A 19,395-nucleotide genomic window follows, 5' to 3' on the forward strand; every position below is an offset into this window, starting at 1 on the left:
AGCTAATAAGCCCCACCTTACACAGATGCTTCTTGAACCTACCGTGCCCCGTGAATAGGCCTTGCAATCAGAATAATCTGATTTCTGCCCAAGCACAGAGCCTCTTTTTGTTTACACAGCCAAGGCATCGTAGTCCTTGCTGAGTTCAATCCCAGAACACATCACCCAGTTCTTTCCATGCTCTCTCCAGCATCCAATCTCTGAGAACCTCATGAACTTGATGATCCCTAGAACAGAGGTTCCAAGCCAATGAAAGGAGTTCCTGGCCAGCTGATCGGCTATTTCATTCCCCTTAATCCCTCACGTGACCCAGCACTCATTCCAGCCAAACCTAATTGTTCCCAGCCAGTTGTTCTTAGGCCTTTTTACATTCCCAAACAAGGGAAGAGGTAATTCTGAAGGAAGTAAGGGCCTTCAGGGGTTTAGTATTAAGTGTTTTACAGGCTCTTCTGGAATATGGGGGATAGGAAATATTTTAGTGAACTATATCTAATTAATACTTCTTTTTATTTATTGAGGTATATGTATGTCCACACTCAACGTGGAGAAGTTACCTAATAAACACTCTTTAACACTACTGTTGTCAGAGAGGAGATCGCGTGGTCACTGACCTTAAGTCATCTAGAAGTGTCCTGAAAGAAAAAAGGATTTGTACCAGTGAGTTGGAAAGAGATTCAGTGTAGGACCAGTGTTGGAGTTGGTACTGGAGAAGATGGTTGATGAAAACGAGTTGAGATAGTGTAAGAAATGAAGATATCATGAAGGAAATGGGAGGTTAAGAAGGCAGCAATAGAAGACAAGGAAGATCTGCCCGAAGATTGGAACAAGAGGAGCAAACGGCTGGTATAAAACTTATTCTTCAATATCCGTTTCCGGTCAGCAGATATTCCTAAAGTTTAAAATTTTAGTTTCGTAATTAATTCTTATCAAAATTTAATAGTGAATAACCTTACACTGATTACTAAGGAACGGATTTTTATGTATTTAAAAATGCCAAATATTTAATTAAAATATGCATTTATTTTCGTCAATTATGTGGAAAATATGTGATTTTCTTAAAATATTTTCTGGAATATTTAAGTAAAATGGACATTTTTTTTTATGAAAATGGCATTTTGGGGGGGGGCAAGTTATAATTATTTATACAAGAAAAGAACATGTTTACTATTTATAAAAAGATGTGTTAAATTTTCAATTTTGAAAACTTCACTCTTCGAAATTGTTTGCAACCACATGAAATTTCAAATGTTGGAACGTAAAGTGACGACGATCTGGGCGTAAGATGGACTTGTAACGACTAAAAGATCGTTCAACATCTACAGATGTTATAGGTGCCTTGCTGAAAGAAGTTATCTCGTTGGTTGTAAAGGGTACACGATGTTCTGAGGTGACTTCTGTTCCACTGATAATATCAGAAATCTGGCAGATGGTCTCCCACCCTTTGTTCTTGCTCAGTACTTCTACCAGTTTTGATCTGATCAGATCTCCCTTACTCCCAGGTATTCCTTCCACCTTTTCGATGACTTTTTTAACGTTGGACACGTTTTCTGTCAGTCGAACATTTTGGGACTCAAGTTGGGTAATGGCTTGTGCAAGAAATACGCAATTGTCAGAAATGAATGCAAGGTCGTTCCTTAAATTAGGTTTCTCGAATAAAGACTTGGCTGTATTTATCGCTACTGCTTCGTCTTCGAGATGTGAAAGGACATTCTTGATTTTTATTGTAGTTTTCATAGTAATACTGAGCTGTTTACTGTTAATTCTGTAATGCTGAGCAACCAGTTGTTTGTTTGAGGCCGATGTTCGTGGCATTTCACCCAAAAAAAGAATACACTAAGTGACCGAACGAAATGTATTGGACACTTCAACGAACGAGCTGAAAGAACAGACAACGTCAGACAACTTCAAAGAACTAACAAGTGCCCGTCACTGTTTAGCAGCATTCTGTGTAAATTACAATAACCATTGTACCCACTGTGATTCACAGCCCTACAGTCTGTGGTTCACAGTTCCTGTCAACTACCTCCCAATTATGAAAATATGCATAAAATGAAAAATATGAAATAATATGTACATATTTTGATTAAATATGTAGAAATATTTATTTATTTTAATCAAATATGTATAAATATGCGATAACATCCAAATATGTGGATATATGTGAAGTAAAAGTAGACTCAAACGGCTTAAAAAGTGTCAGTAAGAATACTTCTAGTTGAAAAACGTCTGTAAATTGCCTAGAAAAAAATATGTAAATACATACGAATCCGTTCCCTACTGATTACACTGGGATTACCCTTTATCGAGTCTCATGTCGGGCATCTAAACTAAATTTTAAATTTTACCAATCTGCGATTTTCCTTTTTGAATTATAATGAATACAGACAATCAGACAGACGGGTATTTCAAGTGAAAATTCAAAGATCTGTGCAAAAATCTTTCAAAGTTTTCCTCTATAAGAGAAATAATCAAGTCTGTAGACTATAAAATCTAGGATTAGATATTGAGCAATTTAATAGAATTATAATGCTGCACAATGAAATTATGCAAATCGTCCATAAACATTTGAATTTGCCAATTTACGATTTTACATTGTAATTTTATTATTTACTACCAGAGTGTGTTAATAAGTAATCAAGTATGGAATTGATATAAACATTTTTTTTCCAACAATTTGATTGCAATAATTGCATTAATAATTTTGCTTATATTCTGCACAATTTACCAAGACATATCAGAAGCTGTGGAGTCTGATGTAATCTTCAAGTCATGCAATATAATTACCCCTATCTTTATTACAATTACTGACAATGCGCAATCGACATTGAATACCATCATCTTGATCTTCAATCAGTCAAATTGATGCAATTTATTGGTGAATGTATAAAATTATATTCATGCAATTTGAAAGGCAAAATTTTATGTTTTCTTATAAAACTTTAATTTGATTTTCTTCCCATTATCACAATTTTTGAGTTCCTGCAGACTTTGGGGGAATTGGTCTTAACAGACAGAGAGCTAAGTCTATTTCCTCTAGATTCAAGTGGAATATTTCGCAAATTCCACTTGTGGATACACAAAGGATTTGACAGCAATCGATCAACTGGAAAATTGATTTTCTTTGGGGGGGGGGAAGATAGCTCCAATGATTTTCTGTTTCAGGAATTTTTCATAAAAGGAAAAATCCCTTTGCTTACTTCTAGCAGAGAGGTTTTTTTCCCCCTAAAAACTTAAGAAATTTTTGGACTTTCTTAATAATATTTAAAATGGTAGGACCGTACTTCCTATTTCTTTCTCAGCCGAAAGGTTGGCAAAAATAAAACAGGAAATAAGATTGAAATTAGCGGATAACTTCAGTTTCCTGTTCTCATTAATGTAGCACGTAAGTTGGTAAAACTGACTAACTTTAACGAATTTCTAATTCTAACTTCCTTTCTGCCCCCTCCCCCCTTCTTGTCGTCCACCTTTCATTACAGTAATATTTAGAACTACATATTGCACATTTCTGTTCCTAGTAACGTATGTCCTTTTTTTAACATTTGCTTCACATTTTATATTAGCTGTAGTTTATGTAAATAGTTTGTATATAGTAGAGGGATGAATGAGTGAAGCGAATGTATTTATAAGTAAGAATGGAGAGTGAGTGATATTCTAGTGATAAGCATCTAGACGATGCTGGCTGTATGGCGGAAGCCAATGCCACAAAAAAAGGCAAAAAAAATTACTTAAATCATATTGGATAAAAATATTGGATTAAATACAACTTCAATGTACTTCTATTTTTCAATCCCTACAGGAGAAAGTAATGGAAAATTGGGGAATGGATTCAGAAAAGTGTTCATTTCCGGTAGAGCGTCTTGGACGCACATACACACACACACACTAAAATCCCAAAATGACCGCAAATATCATCACTTACCTAACTAAGGGGTAGTTAGTAACAGAAACTAACTCAGATCCAATAAATGTAAAATCTATTCATGCAAATATAAAATCAATAAATAAAATTTGACCAACCTTTTATGGAGTGAATAAATGGTGTATCAAACATTCTTGATGTTGTTAATATTTATCAAATTGTTTTTTTGTTTCAACTTTCTTCCGTGAATGGAAAAGACGGAAACATAAAATTGCAGTCACTTGGAAGAATTACGTGTTATTATAATTCAAAAAATAAGTGATAGTAATAATTAGCAGTAAAAAAGAGAATGGAGAAGAAAGTAGAAATTAAAAACAACAACAAAAAAAAAGTATAAGGGGTTAACAACCCCTGTGTTCTGTGGGCGCGTATTTTTCTAGCAACAGTGTGACGTAGAGCACATCTTCCGGTGACGATTATACACGAACTAATGTGAATGGTGCAGCATCAGTTGTGCTGTGATTTATAACTTCTTTTCTTTTTCTCTCTCCTTCTTCTATTATTGATTATAATTTGTGATAGATTAGAATTAAAATAATCCCACAAAGATGTATGTGTGTGTGTTTATAAGGGAAGGAGGAGGAGGAGTTGACCTCTGCTATCACCAATGAGGCTGGCTGCCTTAAATTCTGATTATCCATTTATGGGGGCCCCATATATGATGCTTCCTTTACATTCAAAATATTTTAATTCATAGATTGCTTGTTAAAAAATTTGTAAGGACAATTTTTTGTTATGGTACAAGAGATCAATTGTTTAAAAAGAATCTTACAACTTTTGATTCTGACAACAATACAAATTAATTTTGTTAATTTTGTTTGATTGTCCAAGGGCTTGGCTCAAAGTTGCAAAGTAAGGACTTGGATTATCTTGAATCAATCACAAGATCTTTTTTTTCTTCAATTTTCATGGCATTCTTCCCTCTTCAAGTTTTTTTTTTACCTTTCCAAGACTTAGCTAGTTGCTAACTTAGCTGTAATCATGCAAAATACAGTTTTCCCTACAATTTGATATAAAAATCATTAAAATCTGTACAGTAGAAAGAGAGAAAAAAAAGGGGTGAATTTTCAACTAGTTGCAAAACTACCAAAATTTAACCTCCTATATCTCGTTTACTATTGGTTCTAAAACAATTCGATTTATGCCAATTATAGAGCAGTGTATTCTCTACAATTTGGTATAAAATTCAATAAAATTTGTACAGTAGAAAGAGAGAAAAAAAGGTTCAACTAGTTGCAAAACCACCAAAATTTAACCTTCTATTTCTCGTTTACTGTTGCTACCAAAACAATGCGATTTATGTCAATTATAGAGCTGTGTATTCTCTACAATTTGGTATAAAACTCATTAAAATCTATACAGTAGAAAGAGAGAAAAAAAGGGGTGAATTTTCAACTAGTTGCAAAACCACCAAAATTTAACCTTCTATTTCTCGTTTACTATTGGTTCTAAAACAATTCGATTTATGCCAATTATAGAGCAGTGTATTCTCTACAATTTGGTATAAAATTCAATAAAATCTGTACAGTAGAAAGGGAGAAAAAAAGGTTCAACTAGTTGCAAAACTACCAAAATTTAAACTTCTATTTCTCGTTTACTATTGCTACTAAAACAATGCGATTTATGCCAATTATAGAGCTGTGTATTCTCTACAATTTGGTATAAAATTCAATAAAATCTGTAGAGTAGAAAGGGAGAAAAAAAGGGTTGAATTTTCAACTAGTTGCAAAACTACCAAAATTTAACCTTCTATTTCTCATTAACTATTGCTACCAAAACAATGCAATTTATGTCAGTTATAAAGAATTGTTTTCTCTACATTTTGGTATAGAATTAATTAAAATCTAAACAATACGTAATTGGGATATAAACGTTAGTTTTTTCAACGAATTTGATAACAGTTTACGTGGTGTTATTAATTTTATTTAATAAACTTAAATTGCTTTTAGAAAGCTAAAGGATCGATACTTTTTATTTCGATTATTACTTTCTCTGATCGTAAAGCGGAATCTATTTCTAATATGTTTTGGCTCTTGCGTAATCTGCTTTTAAATCGAAATCATTTACGGAACTGTAATGTTTCTCTTTGTTCTTGATTTCTAGCTAATGGTGTAACACGTGCTTTTGTATTTTTATTATCAGTTTATTTATTTATTTATTTTATTACAATTAAATTATTTGGGGTAATTACTTTCTTTTTAAATAATAATTATTACAATTTTTGTGATCTCTTTTTCCTTTCTGTATTTGAAATATTTTCGTTACATTATCTAAAAATAAATGTCACTTAGAATATAAGATAGATCGGTGGAAGCGAAGATCTAATTGAAAAAAAAAAAATTATATTAAATAATATCTAATCAATATTAATAATGTTTATTTGGAGATGGACACGTGTGAGTTTGTTGTCAACCCTAGATGACGACGTCAACTGTAATCGACAATGTTTGGACTGCAGGCTAATCGCTTGGTGAAGTGATAACAGTATTTTAGGAAATGAGGACTGTTAGGCACAAGAACCTTGACTTGCTTGTATTTTTACGCAATAAATAGGTCGTCGTATGCCAGTGGAAGAGATAATGTCGTATTCTAATCATAGATTATTTTGGGGGAAAATGTTTAGTGAGTAATTTTTTAATATCGAGATTTCAGTCAGAAACGGAAGTTTAATGGCCTAAACAAAAAGAGTGATTTAAAGAGCGAATTGTAAGATATGTGGTCTCTTCCGGTCATGAAACCGGTTTTTACGAAAGAAACAGAGAGAATATATGGGAATGGAAGGTAATCAGAGGAATAGAGGGACCTGTCCTGGGAGCTGGAGGATAAGAAAGATTGCTGATCTCCGTCATGTGTTTAGTGAACCAGCACTGGTAAGGGGGGAAATAAAGCGAAATGGCATGTGGTACGAGTGGCAGGATTCCAAAAATAAAACCTGCTAGAATAGAAAACTGTGAGGTGTAGCGCCGCAGAAAAGGACTTCCTCGATTTAGATGGCTAGAAGTTGTGGAAGGAATACTGAAGAAAAGGAAGTATGAAGATGCAGAAGACAAGCCCCGGAAGGGGAAGTGTGGAGCAGGAATGTGGAAGAGGCCAGGATCTATTAGGGGCCGTAGTGCCAAAAGTGGGAGTTAGATATTAGGAACTAAATTCTAACCATACTCACAGCGTGGGCTGTGACTGGTCAGTTAAACTAAAATTGATCTTTGGGGTTTTACCCACAATTACATAAACAATAAATTTTGGTAAGGAAGTGACAATAAATAAAAGAAATATCAAGGAGACAAAGACTATATCTGTTTGTTCACATTCTGAAGCTTCACAATAGAGCAGCTTCACACTGGTGTTCCGCGAATATGGTCCAAGTGTTCCGCGAAATTTCAGTTTTAAATGTATTGAAATTTAGAAACTTAGGAAAGATACGAAAACAAAAAACTGTTCCTTTGAATTTTGTTCTCTTGGACACTTTGTTTTTCTAAATTACAAACTATAGTTATTTTGTGCACAGATCTATAAAGGTAGAAGATATAAAGGGTTGAAAATTTTTTGGGTCATGAAATTCTGCAAAATTGTGGCCGTTCTATATGTCCCACTGTGAACCACGTATTCGTATGAAATTTTGTTCTCTTGTACACTTTGTTTTTCTCAATTATAAACAATAGTTATTTTGTGCTCAGATCTAAAAAGGTAGAAGATATAAAGGGTTGAAAATTTTTTGGGTCATGAAATTCTGCAAAATTATGGCCGTTTTATATCTCCCACCTGTGAACCACGTATTTGTATGAAATTTTGTTCTCTTGTACACTTTGTTTTTCTCAATTATAAACTATAGTTATTTTGTGCACAGATCTAAAAAGGTAGAAGATATAAAAGGTTGAAAATTTTTTGGGTCATGAAATTCTGTAAAATTATGGCCGTTTTATATCTCCCACAGTGAACCACGTATTGATATGGAATTTTGTTCTCTTACACACTTTGTTTTTCTCAATTATAAACTATAGTTATTATGTGCACAGATCTATAAAGGTAGAAGATATAAAGGGTTGAAAATTTTTTGAGTCATGAAATTCTGCAAAATTATGGCCGTTTTATATCTCCCACTGTGAACCACGTATTCGTATGAAATTTTGTTCTCTTGTACACTTTGTTTTTCTCAATTATAAACTATAGTTATTTTGTGCACAGATCTAAAAAGGTAGAAGATATAAAAGGTTGAAAATTTTTTGGGTCATGAAATTCTGCAAAATTATGGCCGTTTTATATCTCCGACTGTGAACCACGTATTTGTATGAAATTTTGTTCTCTTGTACACTTTGTTTTTCTCAATTATAAACTATAGTTATTTTGTGCACAGATCTAAAAAGGTAGAAGATATAAAAGGTTGAAAATTTTTTGGGTCATGAAATTTTGTAAAATTATGGCCGTTTTATACCTCTCACTGTGAACCACGTATTCGTATGAAATTTTGTTCTCTTGTACACTTTGTTTTTCTCAATTATAAACTATAGTTATTTTGTGCACAGATCTAAAAAGGTAGAAGATATAAAAGGTTGAAAATTTTTTGGGTCATGAAATTCTGTAAAATTATGGCCGTTTTATATCTCCTACTGTGAACCACGTATTCGTATGAAATTTTCTTCTCTTGTACACTTTGTTTTTCTCCATTATAAACTATAGTTATTTTGTGCACAGATCTAAAAAGGTAGAAGATATAAAAGGTTGAAAATTTTTTGGGTCATGAAATTCTGTAAAATTATGGCCGTTTTATATCTCCCACTGTGAACCACGTATTCGTATGAAATTTTGTTTTCTTATACACTTTGTTTTTCTAAATTACAAACTATAGTTATTTTGTGCACAGATCTATAAAGGTAGAAGATATAAAGGGTTGAAAATTTTTTGGGTCAAGAAATTCTGCAAAATTATGGCCGTTTTATATCTCCCACTGTGAACCACGTATTTGTATGAAATTTTGTTCTCTTGTACACTTTGTTTTTCTCAATTATAAACTATAGTTATTTTGTGCACAGATCTAAAAAGGTAGAAGATATAAAAGGTTGAAAATTTTTTGGGTCATGAAATTCTGTAAAATTATGGCCGTTTTATATCTCCCACTGTGAACCACGTATTCGTATGAAATTTTGTTCTCTTGTACACTTTGTTTTTCTCAATTATAAACTATAGTTATTTTGTGCACAGATCTAAAAAGGTAGAAGATATAAAGGTTGAAAATTTTTTGGGTCATGAAATTCTGCAAAATTGTGGCCGTTTTATATGTCCCACTGTGAACCACGTATTCGTATGAAATTTTGTTCTCTTGTACACTTTGTTTTTCTCAATTATAAACAATAGTTATTTTGTGATCAGATCTAAAAAGGTAGAAGATATAAAGGGTTGAAAATTTTTTGGGTCATGAAATTCTGCAAAATTATGGCCGTTTTATATCTCCGACTGTGAACCACGTATTTGTATGAAATTTTGTTCTCTTGTACACTTTGTTTTTCTCAATTATAAACTATAGTTATTTTGTGCACAGATCTAAAAAGGTAGAAGATATAAAAGGTTGAAAATTTTTTGGGTCATGAAATTTTGTAAAATTATGGCCGTTTTATACCTCTCACTGTGAACCACGTATTCGTATGAAATTTTGTTCTCTTGTACACTTTGTTTTTCTCAATTATAAACTATAGTTATTTTGTGCACAGATCTAAAAAGGTAGAAGATATAAAGGGTTGAAAATTTTTTGAGTCATGAAATTCTGCAAAATTATGGCCGTTTTATATCTCCCACTGTGAACCACGTATTCGTATGAAATTTTGTTCTCTTGTACACTTTGTTTTTCTCAATTATAAACTATAGTTATTTTGTGCACAGATCTAAAAAGGTAGAAGATATAAAAGGTTGAAAATTTTTTGGGTCATGAAATTCTGTAAAATTATGGCCGTTTTATATCTCCCACTGTGAACCACGTATTCGTATGAAAATTTGTTCTCTTGTACACTTTGTTTTTCTCAATTATAAACTATAGTTATTTTGTGCACAGATCTAAAAAGGTAGAAGATATAAAAGGTTGAAAATTTTTTGGGTCATGAAATTCTGCAAAATTATGGCCGTTTTATATCTCCGACTGTGAACCACGTATTTGTATGAAATTTTGTTCTCTTGTACACTTTGTTTTTCTCAATTATAAACTATAGTTATTTTGTGCACAGATCTAAAAAGGTAGAAGATATAAAAGGTTGAAAATTTTTTGGGTCATGAAATTTTGTAAAATTATGGCCGTTTTATACCTCTCACTGTGAACCACGTATTCGTATGAAATTTTGTTCTCTTGTACACTTTGTTTTTCTCAATTATAAACTATAGTTATTTTGTGCACAGATCTAAAAAGGTAGAAGATATAAAAGGTTGAAAATTTTTTGGGTCATGAAATTCTGTAAAATTATGGCCGTTTTATATCTCCTACTGTGAACCACGTATTCGTATGAAATTTTCTTCTCTTGTACACTTTGTTTTTCTCCATTATAAACTATAGTTATTTTGTGCACAGATCTAAAAAGGTAGAAGATATAAAAGGTTGAAAATTTTTTGGGTCATGAAATTCTGTAAAATTATGGCCGTTTTATATCTCCCACTGTGAACCACGTATTCGTATGAAATTTTGTTCTCTTGTACACTTTGTTTTTCTCAATTATAAACTATAGTTATTTTGTGCACAGATCTAAAAAGGTAGAAGATATAAAGGTTGAAAATTTTTTGGGTCATGAAATTCTGCAAAATTGTGGCCGTTTTATATGTCCCACTGTGAACCACGTATTCGTATGAAATTTTGTTCTCTTGTACACTTTGTTTTTCTCAATTATAAACAATAGTTATTTTGTGATCAGATCTAAAAAGGTAGAAGATATAAAGGGTTGAAAATTTTTTGGGTCATGAAATTCTGCAAAATTATGGCCGTTTTATATCTCCGACTGTGAACCACGTATTTGTATGAAATTTTGTTCTCTTGTACACTTTGTTTTTCTCAATTATAAACTATAGTTATTTTGTGCACAGATCTAAAAAGGTAGAAGATATAAAAGGTTGAAAATTTTTTGGGTCATGAAATTTTGTAAAATTATGGCCGTTTTATACCTCTCACTGTGAACCACGTATTCGTATGAAATTTTGTTCTCTTGTACACTTTGTTTTTCTCAATTATAAACTATAGTTATTTTGTGCACAGATCTAAAAAGGTAGAAGATATAAAGGGTTGAAAATTTTTTGAGTCATGAAATTCTGCAAAATTATGGCCGTTTTATATCTCCCACTGTGAACCACGTATTCGTATGAAATTTTGTTCTCTTGTACACTTTGTTTTTCTCAATTATAAACTATAGTTATTTTGTGCACAGATCTAAAAAGGTAGAAGATATAAAAGGTTGAAAATTTTTTGGGTCATGAAATTCTGTAAAATTATGGCCGTTTTATATCTCCCACTGTGAACCACGTATTCGTATGAAAATTTGTTCTCTTGTACACTTTGTTTTTCTCAATTATAAACTATAGTTATTTTGTGCACAGATCTAAAAAGGTAGAAGATATAAAAGGTTGAAAATTTTTTGGGTCATGAAATTCTGCAAAATTATGGCCGTTTTATATCTCCGACTGTGAACCACGTATTTGTATGAAATTTTGTTCTCTTGTACACTTTGTTTTTCTCAATTATAAACTATAGTTATTTTGTGCACAGATCTAAAAAGGTAGAAGATATAAAAGGTTGAAAATTTTTTGGGTCATGAAATTTTGTAAAATTATGGCCGTTTTATACCTCTCACTGTGAACCACGTATTCGTATGAAATTTTGTTCTCTTGTACACTTTGTTTTTCTCAATTATAAACTATAGTTATTTTGTGCACAGATCTAAAAAGGTAGAAGATATAAAAGGTTGAAAATTTTTTGGGTCATGAAATTCTGTAAAATTATGGCCGTTTTATATCTCCTACTGTGAACCACGTATTCGTATGAAATTTTCTTCTCTTGTACACTTTGTTTTTCTCCATTATAAACTATAGTTATTTTGTGCACAGATCTAAAAAGGTAGAAGATATAAAAGGTTGAAAATTTTTTGGGTCATGAAATTCTGTAAAATTATGGCCGTTTTATATCTCCCACTGTGAACCACGTATTCGTATGAAATTTTGTTTTCTTATACACTTTGTTTTTCTAAATTACAAACTATAGTTATTTTGTGCACAGATCTATAAAGGTAGAAGATATAAAGGGTTGAAAATTTTTTGGGTCAAGAAATTCTGCAAAATTGTGGCCGTTTTATATGTCCCACTGTGAACCACGTATTCGTATGAAATTTTGTTCTCTTGTACACTTTGTTTTTCTCAATTATAAACAATAGTTATTTTGTGATCAGATCTAAAAAGGTAGAAGATATAAAGGGTTGAAAATTTTTTGGGTCATGAAATTCTGCAAAATTATGGCCGTTTTATATCTCCGACTGTGAACCACGTATTTGTATGAAATTTTGTTCTCTTGTACACTTTGTTTTTCTCAATTATAAACTATAGTTATTTTGTGCACAGATCTAAAAAGGTAGAAGATATAAAAGGTTGAAAATTTTTTGGGTCATGAAATTTTGTAAAATTATGGCCGTTTTATACCTCTCACTGTGAACCACGTATTCGTATGAAATTTTGTTCTCTTGTACACTTTGTTTTTCTCAATTATAAACTATAGTTATTTTGTGCACAGATCTAAAAAGGTAGAAGATATAAAAGGTTGAAAATTTTTTGGGTCATGAAATTCTGTAAAATTATGGCCGTTTTATATCTCCTACTGTGAACCACGTATTCGTATGAAATTTTCTTCTCTTGTACACTTTGTTTTTCTCCATTATAAACTATAGTTATTTTGTGCACAGATCTAAAAAGGTAGAAGATATAAAAGGTTGAACATTTTTTGGGTCATGAAATTCTGTAAAATTATGGCCGTTTTATATCTCCCACTGTGAACCACGTATTCGTATGAAATTTTGTTCTCTTGTACACTTTGTTTTTCTCAATTATAAACTATAGTTATTTTGTGCACAGATCTAAAAAGGTAGAAGATATAAAAGGTTGAAAATTTTTTGGGTCATGAAATTCTGTAAAATTATGGCCGTTTTATACCTCTCACTGTGAACAACGTATTCGTATGAAATTTTCTTCTCTTGTACACTTTGTTTTTCTCAATTATAAACTATAGTTATTTTGTGCACAGATCTAAAAAGGTAGAAGATATAAAAGGTTGAAAATTTTTTGGGTTATGAAATTCTGTAAAATTATGGCCGTTTTATATCTCCAACTGTGAACCACGTATTCGTATGAAATTTTGTTCTCTTGTACACTTTGTTTTTCTCAATTATAAACTATAGTTATTTTGTGCACAGATCTAAAAAGGTAGAAGATATAAAAGGTTGAAAATTTTTTGGGTCATGAAATTCTGCAAAATTGTGGCCGTTCTATATGTCCCACTGTGAACCACGTATTCGTATGAAATTTTGTTCTCTTGTACACTTTGTTTTTCTCAATTATAAACAATAGTTATTTTGTGATCAGATCTAAAAAGGTAGAAGATATAAAGGGTTGAAAATTTTTTGGGTCATGAAATTCTGCAAAATTATGGCCGTTTTATATCTCCCACTGTGAACCACGTATTTGTATGAAATTTTGTTCTCTTGTACACTTTGTTTTTCTCAATTATAAACTATAGTTATTTTGTGCACAGATCTAAAAAGGTAGAAGATATAAAGGGTTGAAAATTTTTTGGATCTTGAAATTCTGCAAAATTATGGCCGTTTTATATCTCCCACTGTGAACCACGTATTTGTATGAAATTTTGTTCTCTTGTACACTTTGTTTTTCTCAATTATAAACTATAGTTATTTTGTGCACAGATCTAAAAAGGTAGAAGATATAAAGGTTGAAAATTTTTTGGGTCATGAAATTCTGCAAAATTGTGGCCGTTCTATATGTCCCACTGTGAACCACGTATTCGTATGAAATTTTGTTCTCTTGTACACTTTGTTTTTCTCAATTATAAACAATAGTTATTTTGTGATCAGATCTAAAAAGGTAGAAGATATAAAGGGTTGAAAATTTTTTGGGTCATGAAATTCTGCAAAATTATGGCCGTTTTATATCTCCCACTGTGAACCACGTATTTGTATGAAATTTTGTTCTCTTGTACACTTTGTTTTTCTCAATTATAAACTATAGTTATTTTGTGCACAGATCTAAAAAGGTAGAAGATATAAAAGGTTGAAAATTTTTTAGGTCATGAAATTCTGTAAAATTATGGCCGTTTTATACCTCTCACTGTGAACCACGTATTCGTATGAAATTTTCTTCTCTTGTACACTTTGTTTTTCTCAATTATAAACTATAGTTATTTTGTGCACAGATCTAAAAAGGTAGAAGATATAAAAGGTTGAAAATTTTTTGGGTCATGAAATTCTGTAAAATTATGGCCGTTTTATGTCTCCAACTGTGAACCACGTATTCGTATGAAATTTTGTTCTCTTGTACACTTTCTTTTTCTCAATTATAAACTATAGTTATTTTGTGCACAGATCTAAAAAGGTAGAAGATATAAAAGGTTGAAAATTTTTTGGGTCATGAAATTCTGTAAAATTATGGCCGTTTTATATCTCCCACTGTGAACCACGTAATCGTATGAAATTTTCTTCTCTTGTACACTTTGTTTTTCTCCATTATAAACTATAGTTATTTTGTGCACAGATCTAAAAAGGTAGAAGATATAAACGGTTGAAAATTTTTTGGGTCATGAAATTCTGTAAAATTATGGCCGTTTTATATCTCCTACTGTGAACCACGTATTCGTATGAAATTTTGTTCTCTTGTACACTTTGTTTTTCTCAATTATAAACTATAGTTATTTTGTGCACAGATCTAAAAAGGTAGAAGATATAAAAGGTTGAAAATTTTTTGGGTCATGAAATTCTGTAAAATTATGGCCGTTTTATATCTCCTACTGTGAACCACGTATTCGTATGAAATTTTCTTCTCTTGTACACTTTGTTTTTCTCCATTATAAACTATAGTTATTTTGTGCACAGATCTAAAAAGGTAGAAGATATAAAAGGTTGAAAATTTTTTGGGTCATGAAATTCTGTAAAATTATGGCCGTTTTATATCTCCCACTGTGAACCACGTATTCGTATGAAATTTTGTTCTCTTGTACACTTTGTTTTTCTCAATTATAAACTATAGTTATTTTGTGCACAGATCTAAAAAGGTAGAAGATATAAAAGGTTGAAAATTTTTTGGGTCATGAAATTCTGTAAAATTATGGCCGTTTTATACCTCTCACTGTGAACCACGTATTCGTATGAAATTTTCTTCTCTTGTACACTTTGTTTTTCTCAATTATAAACTATAGTTATTTTGTGCACAGATCTAAAAAGGTAGAAGATATAAAAGGTTGAAAATTTTTTGGGTCATGAAATTCTGTAAAATTATGGCCGTTTTATATCTCCAACTGTGAACCACGTATTCGTATGAAATTTTGTTCTCTTGTACACTTTCTTTTTCTCAATTATAAACTATAGTTATTTTGTGCACAGATCTAAAAAGGTAGAAGATATAAAAGGTTGAAAATTTTTTGGGTCATGAAATTCTGTAAAATTATGGCCGTTTTATATCTCCCACTGTGAACCACGTAATCGTTTGAAATTTTCTTCTCTTGTACACTTTGTTTTTCTCCATTATAAACTATAGTTATTTTGTGCACAGATCTAAAAAGGTAGAAGATATAAAAGGTTGAAAATTTTTTGGGTCATGAAATTCTGTAAAATTATGGCCGTTTTATATCTCCCACTGTGAACCACGTATTCGTATGAAATCTTGTTCTCTTGTACACTTTGTTTTTCTCAATTATAAACTATAGTTATTTTGTGCACAGATCTAAAAAGGTAGAAGATATAAAAGGTTGAAAATTTTTTGGGTCATGAAATTCTGTAAAATTATGGCCGTTTTATATCTCCCACTGTGAACCACGTATTCGTATGAAATTTTCTTCTCTTGCACACTTTGTTTTTCTCAATTATAAACTATAGTTATTTTGTGCACAGATCTAAAAAGGTAGAAGATATAAAAGGTTAAAAATTTTTTGGGTCATGAAATTCTGTAAAACTATGGCCGTTTTATATCTCCCACTGTGAACCACGTATTCGTATGAAATTTTGTTTTCTTGTACACTTTGTTTTTCTCAATTATAAACTATAGTTATTTTGTGCACAGATCTAAAAAGGTAGAAGATATAAAAGGTTGAAAATTTTTTGGGTCATGAAATTCTGTAAAATTATGGCCGTTTTATATCTCCCACTGTGAACCACGTATTCGTATGAAATTTTGTTCTCTTGTACACTTTGTTTTCCTCAATTATAAAATATAGTTATTTTGTGCACAGATCTAAAATGGTAGAAGATATAAAAGGTTGAAAATTTTTTGGGTCATGAAATTCTGTAAAATTATCACCGTTTTATATCTCCTACTGTGAAGCACGTATTCGTATGAAATTTTGTTCTCTTGTACACTTTGTTTTTCTCCATTATAAACTATAGTTATTTTGTGCCCAGATCTAAAAAGGTAGAAGATATAAAAGGTTGATAATTTTTTGGGTCATGAAATTCTGTAAAATTATGGCCGTTTTATATCTCCCACTGTGAACCACGTATTCGTATGAAATTTTCTTCTTTTGTACACTTTGTATTTCGCAATTATAAACTATAGTTATTTTGTGCACAGATCTAAAAATGTAGAAGATATAAAAGGTTGAAAATTTTTTGGGTCATGAAATTCTGTAAAATTATGGCCGTTTTATATCTCCCACTGTGAACCACGTATTCGTATGGAATTTTGTTCTCTTGTACACTTTGTTTTTCTCAATTATAAACAATAGTTATTTTGTGCTCAGATCTAAAAAGGTAGAAGATATAAAGGGTTGAAAATTTTTTGGGTCATGAAATTCTGCAAAGTTGTGGCCGTTCTATATGTCCCACTGTGAACCACGTATTCGTATGAAATTTTGTTCTCTAGTACACTTTGTTTTTCTCAATTATAAACTGTAGTTATTTTGCGCACAGATCTAAAAAGGTAGAAGATATAAAAGGTTGAAAATTTTTTGGGTCATGAAATTCTGTAAAATTATGGCCGTTTTATATCTCCCACTGTGAACCACGTATTCGTATGAAATTTTCTTCTCTTGCACACTTTGTTTTTCTCAATTATAAACTATAGTTATTTTGTGCACAGATCTAAAAAGGTAGAAGATATAAAAGGTTGAAAATTTTTTGGGTCATGAAATTCTGTAAAATTATGGCCGTTTTATACCTCTCACTGTGTACCACGTATTCGTATGAAATTTTCTTCTCTTGCACACTTAGTTTTTCTCAATTATAAACTATAGTTATTTTGTGCACAGATCTAAAAAGGTAGAAGAAATAAAAGGTTGAAAATTTTTTGGGTCATGATATTCTGTAAAATTATGGCCGTTTTATATCTCCCACTGTGAACCACGTATTCGTATGAAATTTTGTTTTCTTGTACACTTTGTTTTTCTCAATTATAAACTATAGTTATTTTGTGCACAGATCTAAAAAGGTAGAAGATATAAAAGGTTGAAAATTTTTTGGGTCATGAAATTCTGTAAAATTATGGCCGTTTTATATCTCCCACTGTGAACCACGTATTCGTATGAAATTTTGTTCTCTTGTACACTTTGTTTTTCTCAATTATAAACTATAGTTATTTTGTGCACCGATCTAAAAAGGTAGAAGATATAAAGGGTTGAAAATTTTTTGGGTCATGAAATTCTGTAAAATTGTGGCCGTTTTATATCTCCCACTGTGAACCACGTATTCGTATGAAATTTTCTTCTCTTGTACACTTTGTTTTTCTCAATTATAAACTATAGTTATTTTGTACACAGATCAAAAAAGGTAGAAGATATAAAAGGTTGAAAATTTTTGGGGTCATGAAATTCTGTAAAATTATGGCCGTTTTATATCTCCCACTGTGAACCACGTATTCGTATGAAATTTTGTTCTCATGTACACTTTGTTTTTCTCAATTATAAACTATAGTTATTTTGTGCACTGATCTATACATGTAGAAGATATAAAGGGTTGAAAATTTTTTGGGTCATGAAATTCTGTAAAATTATAGCCGTTGTATATCTCCCACTGTGAACCACGTATTCGTATGAAATTTTGTTCTCTTGTACACTTTGTTTTTCTCAATTATAAACAATAGTTATTTTGTGCACAGATCTAAAAAGGTAGAAGATATAAAGGGTTGAAAATTTTTTGGGTCTTGAAATTTTTAAAATTATGGCCGTTCTATATCTCCCACTGTGAACCACGTATTCGTATGAAATTTTGTTCCCTTGTACACTTTGTTTTTCTCAATTATAAACTATAGTTATTTTGTGCACAGATCTATAAATTTAGGTTGAAAAATTTTTGGGTCATGAAATTCTTTAAAATTATGGCGGTTCTATATCTCCCACTGTGAACCACTTATTGATATGGAATTTTGTTCTCTTGTACACTTTGTTTTTCTCAATTATAAACTATAGTTATTTTGTGCACAGATCTAAAAAGGTAGAAGATATAAAAGGTTGAAAATTTTTTGGGTCATGAAATTCTGTAAAATTATGGCCGTTTTATATCTCCCACTGTGAACCACGTATTCGTATGAAATTTTGTTCTCTTGTACACTTTGTTTTTCTCCATTATAAACTATAGTTATTTTGTGCCCAGATCTAAAAAGGTAGAAGATATAAAAGGTTGATAATTTTTTGGGTCATGAAATTCTGTAAAATTATGGCCGTTTTATATCTCCCACTGTGAACCACGTATTCGTATGAAATTTTCTTCTTTTGTACACTTTGTATTTCGCAATTATAAACTATAGTTATTTTGTGCACAGATCTAAAAATGTAGAAGATATAAAAGGTTGAAAATTTTTTGGGTCATGAAATTCTGCAAAATTATGGCCGTTTTATAACTCCCACTGTGAACCACGTATTCGTATGAAATTTTGTTCTCTTGTACACTTTGTTTTTCTCAATTATAAACTATAGTTATTTTGTGCACAGATCTAAAAAGGTAGAAGATATAAAAGGTTGAAAATTTTTTGGGTCATGAAATTCTGTAAAATTATGGCTGTTTTATATCTCCCACTGTGAACCACGTATTCGTATGGAATTTTGTTCTCTTGTACACTTTGTTTTTCTCAATTATAAACAATAGTTATTTTGTGCTCAGATCTAAAAAGGTAGAAGATATAAAAGGTTGAAAATTTTTTGGGTCATGAAATTCTGTAAAATTATGGCCGTTTTATATCTCCCACTGTGAACCACGTATTCGTATGAAATTTTCTTCTCTTGCACACTTTGTTTTTCTCAATTATAAACTATAGTT

At 31.3% G+C, this 19,395-nt stretch overlaps 1 protein-coding gene across 1 annotated transcript in view; it reads right to left on the reverse strand.

The window, feature by feature from the left end:
- LOC141450689 (scavenger receptor class B member 1-like) overlaps positions 1–4,285 on the reverse strand; it is a 120,832-nt gene extending 116,547 nt beyond the window's left edge. Inside the window, exon 1 of the mRNA XM_074121361.1 lies at positions 4,018–4,285. Coding sequence (XP_073977462.1) covers positions 4,018–4,051 — 34 coding nt within the window. The 5' untranslated portion in view covers positions 4,052–4,285. The remainder of the gene's footprint in view (positions 1–4,017) is intronic.
- Between the last annotated feature and the right edge of the window lie 15,110 nt (positions 4,286–19,395).

This window comes from Rhodnius prolixus, unplaced genomic scaffold, assembly GCF_049639745.1.
Source record: "Rhodnius prolixus isolate KJV_2025 unplaced genomic scaffold, Rpr scaffold_8, whole genome shotgun sequence".
NCBI classification, from domain to species: Eukaryota; Metazoa; Arthropoda; class Insecta; order Hemiptera; family Reduviidae; genus Rhodnius; species Rhodnius prolixus.